Here is a 19,680-nt window from a genome sequence, read left to right on the forward strand (position 1 = left end):
TAATCCAGAGGAAAAGGGGACATTTACTTTACTTAAAAGTCTAAACTCACTGTAATTTGACTCACACAAAGGTAGAACTGTCACCAAAGGAGTTTGAAAGAAGAGCTGGAATGCCAACATAAATAAATAACTATATAAATAAAAAATAAGCCTGCTGCTCAGCACCTACGAGACTGATTATTATCTAAACAATAAATAAGGACATTTACTGTGCTGGAAGTGATACCGATTGAGACAAACTGCAGAAGGCAATTTTAATAAATATCACTTTCTGATCTCAAAGGAAGTTACTCTTGTCAACCTGTATTTTTGAAGCACGTATATTTTAAAGTAATTGCATAATTATGCTATTTGAATACACAATCAGGCTGATAAAGCTCAAGTCCAAAAAGTTGCTGTTACAACACCATCTACAAGAATGAAAAGTGAGAGTGAATAATGAAGAAAAAATTTTCGATACAAATACCTCTTAGCTGTTCCTCTTCACTAAGTCGTCAATAGCTTCGCTCTTTGGAGGAAATGTCTCTGAATCTATCCAGTCTGTTTCTCACAAGCCCTGGTCTGTTGCCTCTGCCTCTCAGCTTTCGCACCTGCCATGACTATGGCACGTTTCTTCTTTCTTTCTCTCCAACCCCCAACACAGATAGGTACCAGGCTTTGCCTGGATGGAGCCACTATGCTATGCACACCTGTACTCAGAGCAGCTCCAGGAGGTAGCAAAGCTCCTCCTTTTGCCCTGCCTCAAGCCAATCTGCGCCTTGCCAGAGGCCAGCCCTGCCTGGCGCAGGGCCCAAGAGCAGGCAGGGATGGCTGGGCATGCTGCTGTCCTGGCTGGGCACAGTTCACTGAACAAACTCACTCCTCTCCGAACTGAGATGTCACTCTGCTATTTCAGACAGACCCCAAAGGAACAAGTGCACAAATGCTTTTAAGTTGATCGTAATACTTCTGGCACATCTTCTAACCCTATGGCAACTGCTTTCAGTCTCAGCTCACCTCTTTTTCTGTCCCAGGCATACAGCTCCTTTATGCCCAGCTCCTCCAAGGATTTGGTAAGCTCCAGTTCTTCCCCAGTGATACCATCCCGCAGAAGAACAACATGCTCTTGACTGACTTCACACTTCTCACAAATAGCTGGGATGATGTTGTGGAGAGGCACCTCTGGACTAACTCGAACCACAGTCTTCTGTGTCTTTAGGTAGTTCACTACCAGCCTCACAGATTTCTGCAGACACAAATACAAACTCTCAGCCCTCCCCTGTGATGGCTAAGCTCTCTTAAAATGCTAAAGGCATTTGGGACTTCCAGATAGTCTTGGCTCCTCCTAGGCAAACATATCACACATGCGTTCTACTGCAAAAATATTTCTTTTAAATCTTAGAACTCCCCTGTCACTAAGGAGACATTCACAAGAACAGGAGAATGAGCAAAAGTAATCAGAGGCAGATGCAACTTGTGAATGTTTACAAGTACCACTCTGAAAGACATGACAGGGTCATTTTGATACAGGAGAATAAAAATTTCATCAAACATATTTGGAAAATTGCTTCTTCTGAATTTTCATAACATTGTGAAATACATTTATTAACAATCAGTCTTTTCCCATATCTTTAATAAAGATGGCAAGTGAAATACCATCAAAACCCTACTTAACTTCACACAATCCCACCACCCTCATTTCAGCCACTACTGCAAATTTCTATCACTCTGGTCTTCAGTCAAGTATCTTTCAAAGAACCAACTTCTGTCTATCCAACCACATGTAACAAAGCATTTTATCTAAACGCTGGAGTACAGAGTGGCATCTGCCAGCCTTCATGCAAATCGGTTAAGCTAGTAACATGGGTTACAATCAATCTCAAGTCTTTCCCATCTTGGTTGAAGATGCAAAGACTGGAAGAACTGCTTCAAATCATCAGAATGAAAAGATGTTTCATGGTACTGTTTTAGCTATACAGAGTACTGACCTCAGGAACCCTCGGCAGAGTTCGCCTTGTCTTCTCTTCAGGAACCTTCTCTTTCAGAAGTACTGTCTGGACATCCAGTGATCCTATCAAAGTGTTTGGCTTGTAATTCAGAGGTTGTTGAGTTCCTGAAGACTTCAGTTCAAGACTATGTTGGGATGGATTTAAGTGATATTGACTGCATAAATCAACCAGAAGATCCATCACAGCTTTACTGCAGAGAAGATGACATTCACCGTTAGGCATGAGAAAAGAACAGTTGCTAAAAAATTTACCTCACTTTTAATATGGGAGAAAAAAAAGACAATACATCCACCAAATCCAAACTGTAGGAGAATCCACCTACACTGAAATTTATGCAAATATTCATTAAGCTGTGTAGCACTGAACATTTTTAAAAGTGTCAGTCCATCTGATACAAATCTCAGCTGTCTGTTTACAGATATATTTCTTTTAAAATAAAGAGCGGGTTGCAGTGAAGACCCGGTAAAGAGTTTGCGGACTCTCCCCCGGGGCTCCTGGGTTCACACCCACCTCCGGTCCGGCTGGGCCAATCTGGTGCCTCTGCGATCACTATTTAGGGGACGGGAATTTGAAATGCGAGGCAGGGGGGTATGTTTTAGTTGATGTTGCATTAAATTATTTTCCGTTTTCTTCCCCAAACCGAGTGGCCTGGTCTGTTTTGTCCTGAACCTTAAGCAGCAATTAAGCTCTCCCTGCCCTTGGGCAATTCTCAGCCTCTTCAGTACTCGAGGCTAATCATGGTCTTTGTTCCCTGATGGGCCTAAACCACGACAAGCCTCAATACTGTTACTTCAGAGAAAAGCAAACAACCTGGTAGAAAAACAATACATGGTGTCCTAACTACTAGATGTTTCTATTTAAAGTGGAACACTAATATATTTTTGTAGCACATAATATTTTGATAATTTATTCAAATTTGGACAATTATCTTGCCTCATGTAAACCATTTGATTAAAAACCCTTTAAAAAAAAAGAATAGCAGTTGAAAGAGGATTTTTCTTAAAATTCAGTTAATCTTAATTAAAAGAATAGTTTATCATTCCATATAACTCCCACTGAAATGATGAAATATGTTCAGCAGCAACAGTACCACAATTACAACAAGATTAGGACCCACATCAGCCATCTGAGAAAAAAAGTTGCAGACAATCATGCATGTTGAACAAATTTGTACAGATGACAAATAATTTTTAAAAAAACAGCCAAACTTGAGGTTTCATCTTAATGTTGACTACAAAGCAGGTGTGTGTTAAATATAACACTTCATGAAGCCTTTAACATCCCATTCTGAGCCACTCAGAATATATAACTGTTCCATGAAAAGTATCCCCAGGCTTCACACGTACAATTTACGAGAACAAATTAAGCAGTATCTCTGAAGTTTTGAAACAGCTTCCAAGTTTATGCTCTTCTCAAAATATAACTTTGGAAAAAATAATTGTCACAAAACTTCAAAAGGACAAAAGAAATAAAAAAGAAAATAAAAGAGAGAAATTTTACAAACAAAATTCAAAATTTATGTTTTTTCCAGAGAAGTAAGAGAGCTGGGAAGTCCATGCAATGAAGTTACATGTATCAGATTTTAAATTAACAAACTTGAAACATTTTCCTTCTAAATCGTAACACTGTTCACCCTGATTTTTAATGGGAGTTTTTTTCCAAGTTAACTCAATGTACATGCCACATACAGAAGAGAGACAGTAAACACAGCAAGAGAATGGTACTGAGACATCTACTAATAGATCAACTTTTCTTTCTAACTTTGGGCTGAATATGACTTTTGGAAGATGCAGAGTCAGCTCTTCTTTCGCTTCCATCTCATTCCAGCCATATCTGAACTTTATTTCAGGTACATCTAACCATAAAAGATCACATCTAAAGCTGAAACAAAGAAGTGAAAAATCATCTTTTCAACTGTTTAGCTAGGAAACACATAGCTTTCTTATTTTAATTAGATGTTGCTAAAATTTTAGGTGAAGAGACTAAATGCTATGTGACAGACATCAAATATTAATGACTGATAAGAAAATACTAGAGCACAGAAATAAAACTGGAGAGTGAATCCAATTTAAGATTCAGACAAGATTGGCCAGACAACTATTCTTAGCAAAGAGTACTGTATTTTGGCCCTGTCCTGATACTCTTACCAAGCTGTTTGACATTTCACATAAATTCTGGACAGTAAAGAATAACTACTTTGTCAGCAGTATTTATCGGTCTGAGCCCTGATAAAGTTTGTGTCAGACCACTTGTGTCCTGTTGTTCACCAGTAAAACGCAGCAAAGTATCTACAGTTTAAGAGGTAGAAAACAAAATAGTTGGTTTGGGTTTGGCTTGGTCTAATTTCCTTGGATCTGACAGAGGAAACCATTTTAAAATGCAGCCTTTAACAGCTAGGAAATAAATGTGTAATTTATCAGATTACATTGACTTTCCTATTACTTCTACTTTCATGCTACAAATGGTCATAAACAAAAATTTCAAATTGAATGAAATGATCTTATTTATTAAAGTCAACATCAAATAGACATTAGGAACTTGAAACGATAATTGATTGGAAAAGTAATTGGAAAAGAAAATCGGTAGTGTAAAGGGGATAACCTGAAGTCTCTGACACTTTCACTATGTGCCTTTAAAACAAAAAAACCCCAGTGTTAGTCATCACGATTTTCTAATGCTCCAAAGCACAGCTGTCACTTCATGAAAAGATTAGAAGTTCTCCTACACAACCAGAAATGTATATACTAAATAGCCAGCTGTATCAAAAGAAGTACAGGAAGAACGACAGATAATCATAAATGCTTTCTTTTCTTACTTTGCTCATATGTATATTTCTCTTATTTTCAATAATTGAACAAATTCACAGAAGGAATAACAGAAGGATAAGACAAAGAAACAGGCAGAAGACTAGGTTTGTTGAGCCTGAAGATGAGAAGGGTGAAAGGTAGCTGTGTCTAGCAACTAGTAGGGTCTCAGAGCCAGACTCTTCCCAGTGGTGAACAGCAAGAAGACAAGAGGCAAGAGCCAATATAGGAAACCTCATTTAGGTACAAGGAAACATTTTTTCTTTTTTTCACCAGAAGGCTGGTCAAGCCCTGGAACACGGATATAGAGAGATTCAGATACCTCCTCTATGGAGGTATTCAAACTTGCTTGAAGGCAGCCCTGAGCAACCTGCTCTTGTGAGACTTACATTGAGAAGGGAGATAGAGCAGGGAAGTTCCAGTGGCTCCTTTCAACATATATTATTCTACTAAGATTTGTTTTAAAAAAGCCTACATCAAACTACTATAGTTTAGACCTGACCCAAGTCTTGAACATGTACAGGAATGAGGCATTCACAGCTTCTCTGGGGCAATCTGTTCCAGTGCCTCACCTCCCTCACAGTGAAGAAATTCCTAAAATCTAATCTTAATCTCCCCTCTTTCAGTTTAGAGTCATTATCATTTATCACTACATGCCCTTGAGAAAAGTTCCTCTTCAGCTTTCTTGTAGGCCCCTTTTAGGTACTGGTACAAGTGGCCAATGCTCTGCCTATCCTTTCAGCACATCAGGTAGTGCTCACACAACAGTACATATAGAAATTAGCTGCAGGAATATGTTATAATCCTTTTCAAGGGGGAGAAGAATAACACTTTTTCATGAATACTTTTACATGTCCTTACAGTAGAGTTCACTGAACAGAAAAATGGGCTCTGCAAGCCGTGGCGAAAACGCAGGCTGTACCCCTGCAACCCATGCAGGGCCATGGAAGGACTGAGAGCCACCAGCAGCTCTGTGTGAGTGCACCTGGACGGGCGAGAGACTGTGTGAGGAGGCTGCCATGGTGCAGGCCATGCTGAAGAGCCTGCATGCCACAGAGCAGACCCACATGAGAGGCAGAGAGGAGCTGCAGCCTTTGGGATAAATGCATGTCAGAGCCCTCTGTGCAGGGCTGCCATGTGTGAGTGAGGTACCCTGCAGGGAGGACTGGTGTGAAGCCCACCTGCCCTGAGGAGAGACAAAAAGCAGAACCTATCAAGAATAGACTGACTGAAACCCCCACTCCCTGCCCCCTGGGCCCTTCAAGGGGGGGAGGAGGTAAAAACACCATGATCAGGACTCTGAGCCCGGGAAGAGGGGAGAAGTGGGGAGAAGGTGGTCTTAAAGAGCTGGTTGCATCATTGTACCACTCTGTGTTGTGTTATGTTTGTTATGTTTTGGGGTTTTATGGTTATACTTTAGTTGGTGTTGCATGAAATTATTTTCTGTTTCCTTCCCCAAGATAAGTAGTCTGGTCTGTTTTGTCTTGGACCTTAAGTGGTAATTAAGCTCTCCCTGCCCTTTGGCAATCCTCAGGTCTTTGGTACTTGAAGCTAATCGTGGTCTTTTGTTCCCTGATGGGCCTAAACCATGACAATACTGCTGCATTGCTGCACACACATCTTAAGTACTCAACTGTATCCTAAAAGCTGCACTACATATTTCCAAAATTTGGAATAAATTTTGTGTTAAAAGATGATAATAAGCTGTTAAAGTGAGACTGACAGCTTGAATTAACTTTTATAAACAAATCTATTTAAAAATTCCAGATTCAAAAAAAAATCTTTAAATAGCAGATGGTTTTCCTTGAACTATCACTAAAGAAAATGTAATGAGAATTTTTGCCCTTTTGCTGATATTTATAGAAACTTTATATATAGAGAACAAAGTAAAATTTAAAACATGCTGCTTTGCTTACAAACAATGAACAAACTGAAGAAGATATTTGAACTTTAAACTTGGTTCATTTGCAATAACCTTAAGTGATAACAATTAACTACATTAGTTCTGTTTTCAAATATCATCTGGTGTACTTCATTGTTCTGTGAACAGCTTTTCGGAAATTACAGAATCATTTTTCACTATGAAGCTGCCTAGGGCAATATTTTGTAAATTTTTCAGCAACAGAAAAGCTATCTTCCCAGGATACCCAAAAGCAGATTTTGCAGAATGCAGTTTTAATGATGGCAATGAAAATACTGAAGATTTATACAATATGAACAACAGCAGAATTTATCTGAAATGTCCTTCACCACAGATAAAAAGAGTCAATAGGGAAATAAATTTATCACCTGCACTGGTTCTCATGCTTGCTTCAAACTAAACAAACTAAACTTTTTTTTTTTTTTTTTAATCTAGTATCTTCATCATTAAATGTTTACCTATGAGTATCACTGTACTACATAACTGTCCAGTTTGCAATGTCAAAATAATTCAGAGATGATGAAATCTAGTCTTTGACCCAAACCTGGAGACTTAAGACAGTTCATCCCCTGAAAATTTCACATGATCTTTTTCTGTGGTGTTGTTTGTTTGGGTGGTTTTTTTTTTTTTATTCTACATCCCTAAAAATGTAACCAGTGCTAATACATATAAAATTTAATAATCCTGTGGTTAGAAAGAACAGCAGCATACAAGGGGTCATTTCAAAGATTGATGCCACTGTAATACAAGGCTCATTATAAGGTATTTTCTTCTCATTTCATAACTTGTTAGGATGTTTTACTTCACTCTTCAGCTTCCATGATCTTCCACTTCCACACAGCTGAATATTAGTGCCTAACATTTTTCATTAATTCACCACTCCAAATGCTCAAGACTGAATTGAGGAAGAACCAGTACCTAGGCTAGGCACTGGTGAAACTCAGGTTAATAGATTAAGACAGGCAAGAATTTAACTGCTGCCTAAATCAGGGGCCTAGACCTGTCATGTGGACAATGGAGAGGAGTACCTGCACAGAATAGCAAAGAGGATATTTTTGTTGCTTAGACTGCTTAACACAGAGAATGTAAATAATCCCACATAAACATCTAAGGTTTAATTTTTGACATTTCTTTCAGGTAAGAGTCCACCAACTGAAGACCCTAACAATTAAAATACTCAGTCTCAACGTATGTGATAGCAATGGTAGCAATAATAACCACCTGTGCAAGAGACAGAATGTTTATTGTACAGGGACTTTCCACTTGTTCTCTGCTTCTGTAGCTTGTACATTCTTCAAAAGGTCACATTGAAACACCATTCTTGTAGTGCTCTTGTAGTTTTGAGGTTTGATTTTTTGAGGGAAAATATTTTCTAGCCATATGGCAATTATGTATCTCTCTATACAAAACACTGCATGAAGCAGCATTCTACTTTTCAGGCCTGTTTTCTTCTTTCTCTTATTAAGACCAAACCTTCTCATAAAAACTCTACCACTAAACATGTAATTTCAGAGTTCTGATAAGCACTGCTTTCCTTAAAAAACTTTTAACAACATTCTGCACTAGTCTGCTGAGAGTGGCTAGACACACTGATTTCTTTAAGAAAAGTAGAGGTAAGAATGAAGTACCAGAAACTATACACTGCTGTATGCAGCCTCTTCGGTCACCAAAGTACACTAATAGACAGTCAAATAGACTAATATATCAGACAAGGAAGAGCAGTTTTACAGGAATGCAGACAACTGTAAACCCCAAGTATAAAATAAGCACATACTCTGATCTATCAACAGGCACCTACCTATCCTCATCTGGTATTACCACTTTCTACAGTTTCTTGACCACTGCTGACCACACCATTGTTAGCTAGTTTCATCACTTTATTGAATAAATTTTTTGCAACTCTTATAAATTCTTTCCTAAATCAGTAAGTTTTCCTCTTTCAAGACACTTCTCACAGAGATGATGAGGAAAAGAAGGAGCTCCCATAGTGAAGCAAATTATCTGAAAACTGCCTTTCCAATACAATTTGCTCTTTCTAGTACCCAGTGACAAGAACCTCTCTTTTTTCCTGTGGACAAAACAAATACACTTTTATACAGAAAAGGCTTTCTAAATACCAGCAGATGTTCTGCTGTCTACACAATCACAATGCATTTGGGAAGGCAGAATCTCTGAAAGTGATGAATCATTCATCTTCTGAGCTTGCTTCTTGGCACGAATCCAGACAGGCGTACTGTCAGGATTGCTGTTTGCCATCAGCACTTGCTTCCACTGCACCAAACTCCCTCTGTATTATGAGATGCAATACAACCTAACACTAGCCCGGTGGCACTACACAGAAGAGAAGGAGCCATACACATGTTAAAGGTGATATGTGAGGTAAACAGTGACACAACGTGCTAGATATTTCCGGTTCCTGAGAGGATCCTTTAGACATGCCTCTCAGGACTTTCTGGTAGAACAGCTGCCTGAAATGCAGAGAGAAGCATGGCAGAGAAGTCTCATCAACTCAGAAACAGAGACAATAATATCAGCAAGTATCCCACTGGGAACGGAGTGCTCCAGAAGGTGGGAACTAATCAAAGCCTTACCTTCCTTGTACTGTGCTCTTCTGCTCCACCCCGCTAGGTAAAATGACCTTGAAGTCCACTGATCTGTTTATCATGTTCTCCTTCATGCTCGCAAGGTTCTGATCAGGAATTACAGCTGACTCTGTAGGTGACTTGTATTCACTGTGAATTCTGTTTGCTGCAGAAGGTTGATTTGGTGGAGGAGGAGCGCGAGCTTTCATTCTTCTCCTTGAGAAATAAAGGCAAGAACAAAAGTAATAATTTCTCACAAGTATAAACACATTAGTAAGAAAATATGTTCTTTCAGCCATAATCTGATTGTTTTAAAAAATCGTTCTAATGCAAGCCATTTTCTTTTATCATGAAACTTTTCAACAGAGTTGCATTTTATTTTTACATGTTCTCTAAAAATACTATAATTTTTTAATTATACACTCACTTCTACCGTTTGTCTTCCACACCCCACAGGATGAAACAGTTCTATAATTAGGGTATGAAATAATCATTATTTTGTCAAGTATGAAGCATGTTTCTATGAAGAGAGAAACAGAAATACTGGGTTCAGTCCAGACCTGACTCAAGGAAGAGTTGTATTTACATAAATGAATGTTTCATCCAAGTCAGAATGGCAGGAGTGGAGGCAGGGTGAGGTTTCATTCAGCTATATTTGGGTTCCACAGCATTACTCTACTTGAAATATTGTCTCTTCCTCTGATCTGAGTAAGTAGTATTAAATTTGGCTCATCGTACTTCACAGGGAAGCACCGTGAAAAGGTCAACCATGAATGATATCACTTCTTACCACACAACACTAAGAGGCTATAGCTCATTGAAAGCACCCTAAAGAGAACTCATTCTTCTGTAGCAGGCTATGCGCTACATGCAACATACAAAAAAGCTGCATCAACTTGCACCAAACAAGCAGTGTACTTTGCAGAGATGGAAAACCACTACAGACTCAAAGTTTACTTCATTGGCAAGCTTCCACAAAGATAAGCAACATATGTACCATGTTAAAACTTCTGAATAGCTGGCCTCATACCAAGTGCATGTCTAAGAGGATTAATTCTGATGATTAATATCCCAGTGACCTCTTCTGGCTAGATTTATGCCAAGTTTAAGTCAGACTTTAGTGTAACAGATGGAAAAAGCAGTAAATTCTTTACTGAGAAATTATTACCCAGGCTTACTGCCTGCATTTTTTAATCTGCTTGTTTTTAGGGTGCAGGAAAACACTACAATTCTGCACATTATTATTGCCTTGCAAACAATAGAAACAGAGGTCCAGAAAAGTATGGAAAAATCTCTCTAACCCTTAAAAGCCTGCAAAGCTTTGAATCAGCCAAGGGTAAAACAGTGCTCAGAGAAAAAAAAAAAAAAAAAAAGAAAGGATTAATACCAAACCAATCTCTTATTTAATTAGAGACAACCTGTATTGTCACAGATAAAATGATGAAACATACAGTTTGGATTACCAATATAAACTCCTGGCAGAGGAAAAAATAAAAAGTTAGAACTATGTCATATCATCAAAAACAAGAGTTCAGAAACAATCCAAATTCTCTACACTTTTTAATCAATATTTGCATTTGATCAACAATTTTTGACATGTTTCAACTTGCAAAAAAAATCACTACAGTTTTTTTTTTTAAATGTTCATTGCCTTCATCTTCTGCTCTGATCCCCTTACATTTGACTAAAGTTATTTGTAAGCAGGTGGTGAGAGACATGGAAAATTTGTCTAAATCCGGGCAAATGTATAAAGCCAAAGTAGCTTTATTGCTACATTGAAAGACTTCAGATCAATTTACAAATTATATAGTTCTTGCCTTCCATTAACATCAACTGCATCAACACAAGTAGGTACAGAGATTCACATCAACTTCTTTCTTAAAAAAAACAGTTTTCTTTTAAAATATTAGGGGGACAGTTCTGACACAACGGTCCTGACAAACTACTAAGGAGATGGGAAGAAAAGAAGCAGGTGAGCATAATGAGCCTGGCAGAACTATTTTTTTCTTTTTTTTTGTAATTACAATTTATCTGAACTTGTAAATTCCAGATCTTACAGTGAACAGAGAAAATAAAGCAATGGTAATAAAATAAACATGAAACTGAAACCAGTTGAAACTGAAGAGACTTGAAAATTCAGGGAAGAAGGAATGAGTTTTGGAGTTGATGCTGTACACGTCTTTCTTCCCTAGCAATAACACAAAGTTGCATCTTGTTTTCTGAAGGAACTAACAAACAAGGTCAGGCATCTTATTACCAATTTACAGGTCTGAAATCAGAGTGTAATTTTTATTTGGCCACTTTTTAAGAAGTCTTTACAGCCATTTCTGCCAGTTATATACCTTGTAAACATTGCTTAGGGCTGGTAGGCAGGGTGGGAGTGGTGGTGTGTCATGAAATCAGGCATGATATCAAAAGCACCTGTTACATATTGACCAGTGATATAAAATACGAGTATTCTTTTTGGCATTACATGGTCAGGCCCTTTTAGATACTACAAGCATTTTGGTTGTACAGAAAGGACAGCACAGGTCTGTTTCATTCAGAGACACTGGAGAAAGAAACAAAAACATTGCCACCACAGACTCTAACTTAGCAACAGTTCAGGTGACCTCATATGAACTCTTCCACAATAACAACTACATATTTTCTTGAAACAGTCAGACTGCTTTAAAGGCCTGGTTTTCAACATATTCCAAATGAAAGACCTCAAACTATTTCAGTGGAAGCAGATCCCTTCAAAGTTCACATTTGTAGAGCAATATATGACACATTTGCATTTCCTAGCCAAGTTTCTGAAACATCTGAGAAGTATAAACCATGAACTGCAGACTGAAATCCACAGATTTAGGTCTACCTTGGATCTGCACGAGCAGCTGCTTTCTGACAGCAACTGCAGTCAGAAGGTGCTGAAAAGCCTCTAATATTATTGAATGCAAGTCAGAAAAAGAATTGAACTTTCTCTGTCAGAGCTACAATGTTATGAGGGACAATACAATGGTGCTCCTTAATAAAAGCCTTTTTGTTCTCCCATAAAAACAATGCACATTGAAAGCATGTCATTTAAAAAGCCTGTTTTAAGCATGGGTACTTTCTATGCTATGAACACAACATACTATTAAAAAGTTGCATATCATTCCTCACTGTGACCTAAATTCCAATTAAGTTTAGCCCAATGTCTTTTTTTCTCCACAAACACATTTCACTGTGCTCAGTACTGAGATACTTGTTAAGCCCCCCTACCTGCTACCAGTCTGTGGATTAAATTACAAGCAGGAAAACTTCAAGCCCTATTTACTCACACAAATGCTTCAATCCAGTCCTTGATGAGGAGACAGAGTAAAAACAAGCAGCTGATTCTACTACACAAATGTACCGTGCATTTTACTGAGGCTTGAAATAGTTAATTGCATTTTACCACAAACTGAAAAAAAAGCATGTCTTTATGAAATAATTAGGTGGAATACATAAGTAACATACCGTCACTATTGTCAGTAACAGCATCAAGTCTTCTCAAAGTGGAAAAACAACAAGCAAACTGACCAACAAGACCAGTGTTTACATAGTACAGCACACAGAAGAAATGCAACAGAAATGAAGAAAAGTTTCACTGGATTAAGAACTTCAAGACAAGGTAACAGAAGCACTTTGGACCTATATTTTATTAATATATAACTACAAAGCAATAGGATGCAACATGGACTTTACAATCCCATGCTGAAAAAACATGACCTGTGTTTCAAACAGATGCATTCCTGGGACTTCCAACCTCACTAGAGATTGTGTTTCTTCAGACAAAATCTAACACAAATAAATAAACAAAAACTGAAGTGATCCTACACATTGCCACCATGATAAAAAAAAAAAAAAAAATGAAATCCTCTCTGCCCTGTAAGGTAAAGACAACTTAGGAGGTTCAGAGCAGACTTCATCCCACGGATGTCAGCAGGAGTTCGCCAAGAGCTCCATACTACACCTATCTGTAGAATCTGGGGTTTTTTCTGTGCCAATTCCTTCTCTAACCATTCAAGTTTAAAAAAATCCCAAATAAAAACAAAACAAAAAAACCAACCAGGCTACAACATAGCAGAATTAAGGGAAACATTCATTTTTTATAAAGTGAACAACTAGCACAGGACCTCCAACTCAGTTAAGTCAATTTGCACTCTTGTCAATGCACAAGGCTGGAACAATTGCAGAGGGCTTCTCTGTGACATCTGTGTGCATCCCATCTCATAACTAGGAGGAATAAATCAACACAAGAGTGCTCAGTGATGAGCCCAAGTACACAAATGCAGTGTCTCTGGGGTGGAAAAAAGGAAACACTGAAGTAAACTCTTCTGACTTTCAGGTGACTGCACTCTGACAGTCTTTTGAGTGGAAGCCTATGCACATTGATGTTTGAGAAAAAAAAAACAAACAAAACAACTCAAACCAAATGAGTCCTTTCTCTCTCTTTCTCTCTGGCAACTTGCATAGCAAAGAGAGAAACCCAGCCCCTGAGGCACACCTCACACTCCAAATCATAAGGACACAGACAGCATGGCAGAAGTCACTCTTGCCTAGGGATCTAGTTTGTGAAGCAGATAACCTTTAGAGAACATTTCTTTTTCACTCTTTGTTGCTCATGGAAAAGAAATGAAAACATAGATCACAGACTGGGAAAAAGACACTCACAGCATTGGAAGTAATAGCAAGCAAGTTCCCTCTTTGTAATTAAAATCCCTCCAGCTTCTAGATGCAGCAGCTCAGAAAAAATATAACACAACAGAAATGTAAAGGCAATCCAGACATATTATCACCAATATAAAGCTACTTCAAGAATTTTGAAAATGGAAACCAAAAGTTAAACAAATCACACAGAGACAGAGAACAAAAACCAGGACAGCATTCATCCAGCTCGCCCTATATCATAAACTAGAGCTCCATTCCGCTTTACCATCTCTAACACTTAAATTAACCCATTAATCAAAGTTTTGGGGTTCTTTTTATTGGGGCGGAAGGTCGGGAGAATAATAATTAAAAATAAAAAATCCAAGAACGTACTCAACATTCTTTTAGACTATCACAGGCAAAATAAACTGACGCATTACAAGCATGTCCAACACAGGTAACTTTAAATCTCACACATCACAAATCACAATTGCCAGTATTGTTATCGAAACATTACAAAAATATGACACTTTCTAAACAGCTCAAGTATTCATCAGAACCTAAGATTCAAAGAACTGTAGATCCCTATGTTACTTTAATTTTTCAAATAAAATATGTTTTTAAAATTGTCTTTACTCTGAATTTCCTGGCTATTATGGTATATAATTATTTTGCGCTTTTCTCTTTTGAAACATTTATTTGACCTCAATATTACTTTTAAAAGATCATTTCATTTCTAAGTCAGGATCACACTGACAGATATGATGAAAATTATTCCCTTGTGGGTCTGATAAAGTCACCCAAAATAGAAAAGAATAAATAATTTGTTTTTGGCAAAGAAATGAAAGTTATTTAATTATATTTTTTATCTTCTATTTAATTTTAATGATGAGAAACCCTACAGCTTTACATATTTTAAAAATAAAGTTTTAATGCCAGGAAAAAAAAAATAGACCAGAAGCAAAATGAATGAGAACATTTGTAGAAAAGGAAGCAAGGATGGAAGTACACAACTGTGCCTGCCAAAGGTTGAAAATCAAGAAAAATAAACAAAAGTCAAGGTGAGATTATACCGTCTAATATATATATTATAATTATAATAAATAATATAGAAGTAGTTCCTAACACTCTGTCTCTGATTTCCAACTTTTCACAAACTTAAACAATTGATCATTTGAAAGCATTGTGCTGCACTCTCCCAGTCTTAAAAGTACAAGTGAACAAACTTGTTATAAATTGCTACCAGAGACATCTCCCCAGATGTTGACTCATTTCATAAGGCTGAGGTGTATGCCAACACATGGCAGAGATCTGGCCACTCTGATGCTTGTGAAGCATAGCACAGCTGCCAAACAGGAGAAAATGGCTTCCAAGTGAGATTGAGACCCCTGCACTGATACTACACAGTTGAACTATTAAGAGCTCATCATCTGCCCGGAATTCCAAACCATCTGTTAGCCTATGGCTGGTATCCTCAAATACACTGAGTCATTCTCCTAAGATCCAGTATAAAACAGTTCACTTATCAGTTTCATGATATGGGAAGAAGCCAGAAGTACATTCACCTGATTTTCTGTAGTGCACAGGCTGTGCAATTCACCCCACTGCTACCTTAGAGAGCCCTCATTTAAGAGTGAAAGGAATGATGGAGCTCTACATGAGATGGAATTCAACTGCTCAAGGATTAAAATTTCAGCCCACAAATGCTTTTACACCTATTAAACAATCACACCATTGAGCCTAACAGATCTACCTGTATCAGTTCCCAAAACAAAACACAAGCCCTAGAGAAAACCTTTTAAAAAGCAGCCAAATCCTGGGTCTTGGCTACATGCCCACTGCCTGAGTATGTATTGCAAGGTCTAGCTGTCTCACAGGACTTTTGAGATACCACCCACTCGTTCGGTGTGTGGCAAAGACCACACTACGAGCTGGTGCCATCATGTGCAACTCCATCAGGCTGCATATCAGTAAAGAGGAATGAAATGGGAGAGCACCTAATAGTATGTAATTATTTGCCTCATCTGCTGAAACACACACTGAAGAAAAAAAAACACATCTTCTGTGGTTAAAGGCAAGAAACCATACATGAGTTATTATATTTTGGAATAGTAAACTGCTGTGATCTAAACCACGGTAGTATCACATCTCTGAGTCATACATACACAAATAGTTTTAACTGTTTAGCTTGGAAGATGTGATCAAAACAAAACTCCACTAACAATTCATATTGGAGGCTCGGTTAACAGGCTTCATCATAAAAAAAAAATTGGTCTAGAAAAGTAAAAATAAAAAAATAGCACACTAGGTAGGGATGGTGGAACCTTACTCTTTCCATGACAACATCTGCCAGAGAAGATTCAGATGAATCAAAACACTGATAAAGGCAATCCATATTTAGACTTTTGGATGCAAATGTTCAGCCACCAGCTAAAACTAACTGCCAATTTCACAGTGACCAAAATAAAAAGATTGCCAAGCAATAACTGTTAAAATTACTTGCATCAGAACCATCAATGGGTTAGTGCAAAGTATTTTGTGGCCTGCCATGCAATCCTGTTCCTATCAGTGTTTTTTACTTCTTCCTCCGTTATTCACACACCCACACTGTTTTTTCCCCACTCATCAAGTACCGAGCTATTAGCTTCGTTCCATTCCAAGCAAATGTAATAATAATACCACCACTAAAGGAAATATCACACTGCTCATGCTCATATTAAATGCTATGCAGTTCCATCACCTGTGACTAAATCAGGTGGTTTTGCATGGTATGCTGAAAGAGAAAAAGAGAACTACACTATTTTAATATTAATTATGCTTATACACAATGGTTAGTGGTTAGCTAAAAATAAGTGTCCATGCTAACATCCCAAATATACTTAGAACGATATCCAGAATACTGTGACTTATACTGTAACATGCCCAGCTCCCACTGCCAGGACACCCTGTCCTCAGTGCTCCCAAATCTTTACTGAGCTTTTAAGAATGCTCAGTTTAGCAGACAGGAAGATGCAACCATGCAGATAGCCACTGCACATCGAGTTCCCTGAAGATGGCAAATCCTGTGGCTGAGCTGTGAAAACCACAAGGTTAAAATACCATTAACTACTGAGACAGTGAGATTTCTCAACATTATTCATGAAAGTATCATCAGGTTCATGCCAGCTAACTGGATCCTTACTAACTGCTTACCTGTGGATGCTTACCTGTGGGAAAACACTAGCATGAAAAGAAAGCCAAGGGTATTTCCAAGCAGGCTGGAATCACTGTTGGCATTGTGTTCTCTGCATGTTGTAGGCAAATAGATATCCTTCAGCTTCATCAGCTGTGGTTATGCAAGGATGCTCTTACCTCACTGTTTTTAAGCTTCATGCTGAGCTCTCTAGTAACACACTTATGTCTGGACAGATAACTTATTAGTTGGAATAGGTTTTAATAACTGCAAATAGTTACATTAGTCTTCATCATCTTTATTAATAGCAAGCCAAGGAAAGTAGTGAGAAGGTAATTTGTTTCTATAGGGGTCAATAACTAAAGATATTACTACACAAGCCTGAGGTTAGTTCAGAAATACTCACACTCTGTGATACCTCCCCTGAAGTTATAGGTGCTGTACAGATTTCAGTGTGGTTATCCTTTCCTAATATCTTATTAACAATTGCTTTCAATAAGGCTATTTAAATAAACAAATATAGAAGATTATTACTGAGCAGCATTGATGTATAAACTCTCCTGTGGTGACTTGTATGTGAATCAAGATGCAACTTCCAGGTGCACTTGCACTGCATTTCTAAGCAAATATAACCCAGACTGTGTTCTATTTCTGCACTTGCAGACTTTTTAACTTCACTACCACCTACTGAGAATCACGTTCTAGAGGCTTGAAGACTGCTTATTAGGGCCCTATTGCTGAAAAGTGCTTCCTTTATTGTTTGTTTACAAGGAACACAGAAGAAGATGGAAGAGTTTTGAAAGAATTGAAGAAAAACAACGCACATGGTGAAATTCTGATGTAATTTACTGTTCTGGCTAATTCCTGGTTTTATACAAAATCACTGATATTACTATAGAATAATACTCCTACCTATATCCATTTCAACTAGAAAGAGCCCTAAACTAGGGTCCATCTGAGGTGTAGATAGGGGAGATTTATGTTTAGAGTGATTACTTGCTTAAATAAAGTACATCTAGGGTAAACATGAACACACGTAACTTTGAGCTAGCAGATTGCTTCTCATTTAGTGAGAATGCCCCAGGAGTATGCTACCAAAGTTCACTTGACCCATTCACCCTTACACACACAGATTCTAAAAAACAGGGAGGCAATGGTATCTGAGGGACTTTAGCTCTTTGCAGAATTAAACTGAGAAGAGGCGAAACTGAGAAGAGGCGAAACAAACAAAATGGAGTACGGCCTGCACACTATGAGAACAACAACCGCCTCAGCGAAAGTGCAGTCTCATTGAGACCGCTTCATTTCCAAGAAGCAGAAGTTAAAGACATTTCCTAAAAAAGGCTGCGGCCTGTGGTTATCAGGAGAGGCCAGACCGAGGGTCAAGAGCTTGTAACTATTGTTCGAACCCTATATCTGTTGTGTGGCGTGTAAACCCTATAAAAACCCTTTCCTACTGAGCACCAGGGTCGCCTCCTCTGACTCCTGCGTGAGTTACGAGACGACCCGGAGCTCCGAAATAAACCTCACCTCGTGCGTTTGCATCAAGTCGGCTCCTCGTTTTCCTCTGAGGTGCGCGTCAGCCTGGGTAGAGGAAAGCTTCGCCTTTCATTTGGGGGCTCGTCCGGGATCAACGACGAACACCTCAGGAAACGATGACCCCTTGGAGGTGAGCTTTTTGTGTGAATGTTTGTGGCGCCACATGAGAGCTTGTGAGCTTGTGTAGATTGAGATTAAGAGTTTGTGGTTTGTGTAACTGAGCAGGCTTTGTTGGGATAATATTGTTTTTAACGTTATTTCTTTCCTTTATCTCTGTTTCTTTTGTGTCTCTAAGAGTTTGTGGTTTGTGTAACTGAGAGCTTTGTTGGGATAATATTGTTTTTAACGTTATTTGTTTCCTTTATCTCTGTTTCTTTTGCGTCTCTCGAAATTTAAATTAGTGCCCATCCCTCTATGTCATAGGCTGCATACCGTTGACCAAGTCTGAGACTAGGTCTGGATCTAGCCGCACCTAAGCCCCTTTTTAGGGTGCCTTAGAAAGCAAGGGGGTCCAGACTGAACCTCGTGACTCAACGGCAGGGTCTCCTTAAATAAGCCTACTGTTGACCAGGTCTGGGACTAAGGATTTTTTCCTGAACCTCGTGACCCAACAGTCCATAATCCCCAACTTCAGTAAGAAAAACACTTAGGGATACACGGATAAGGTTCTCATTCTCTCACTCTCTTTCTCTCTCTCTCTCTCCATTAACCTCTGAAAATGTTTTAAGTGTGTGAGATTGGGAGCTCACTGTTGCATAGATATCTTAAGCATCAGAGACCAAGTGAATGTTACTTTTGTGGGTGATTGGGTGAGAACATACCTCGGTACCCTTGTAAGTTCAGGGAATGCTTTTTGTGCCGCCTCTGTGTCCATAAGTGTATTTGTTGTTTTTTTTTTTTTTCACCTCGTGCATTTGCAAAAAAAAAAAAAAAAAAAAAAAAAAATTTTTAGATGTGCCTGATTAATTGTATTGATTTTTTATGTTCTACCTGTGTAAGGATAGGAGTCATAATTGTCAGG

General features: G+C 38.3%; 1 protein-coding gene across 2 annotated transcripts in view; it reads right to left on the reverse strand.

Annotated features, from left to right (window-relative positions):
* Positions 1-19,680, reverse strand: part of COBL (cordon-bleu WH2 repeat protein) — a 170,517-nt gene that overhangs the window by 109,160 nt on the left and 41,677 nt on the right. For both annotated transcript variants that reach the window (XM_061994850.1, XM_061994851.1), the window contains exons 2-4: positions 9,305-9,511; positions 1,968-2,178; positions 997-1,225 (exon numbers count right to left, since the gene is read on the reverse strand). In XM_061994850.1, the coding sequence (XP_061850834.1) occupies positions 997-1,225; positions 1,968-2,178; positions 9,305-9,511 (647 nt within the window). The remainder of the gene's footprint in view (positions 1-996; positions 1,226-1,967; positions 2,179-9,304; positions 9,512-19,680) is intronic.

Source organism: Colius striatus, chromosome 4 (genome assembly GCF_028858725.1).
Source record: "Colius striatus isolate bColStr4 chromosome 4, bColStr4.1.hap1, whole genome shotgun sequence".
Classification (NCBI taxonomy): Eukaryota; Metazoa; Chordata; class Aves; order Coliiformes; family Coliidae; genus Colius; species Colius striatus.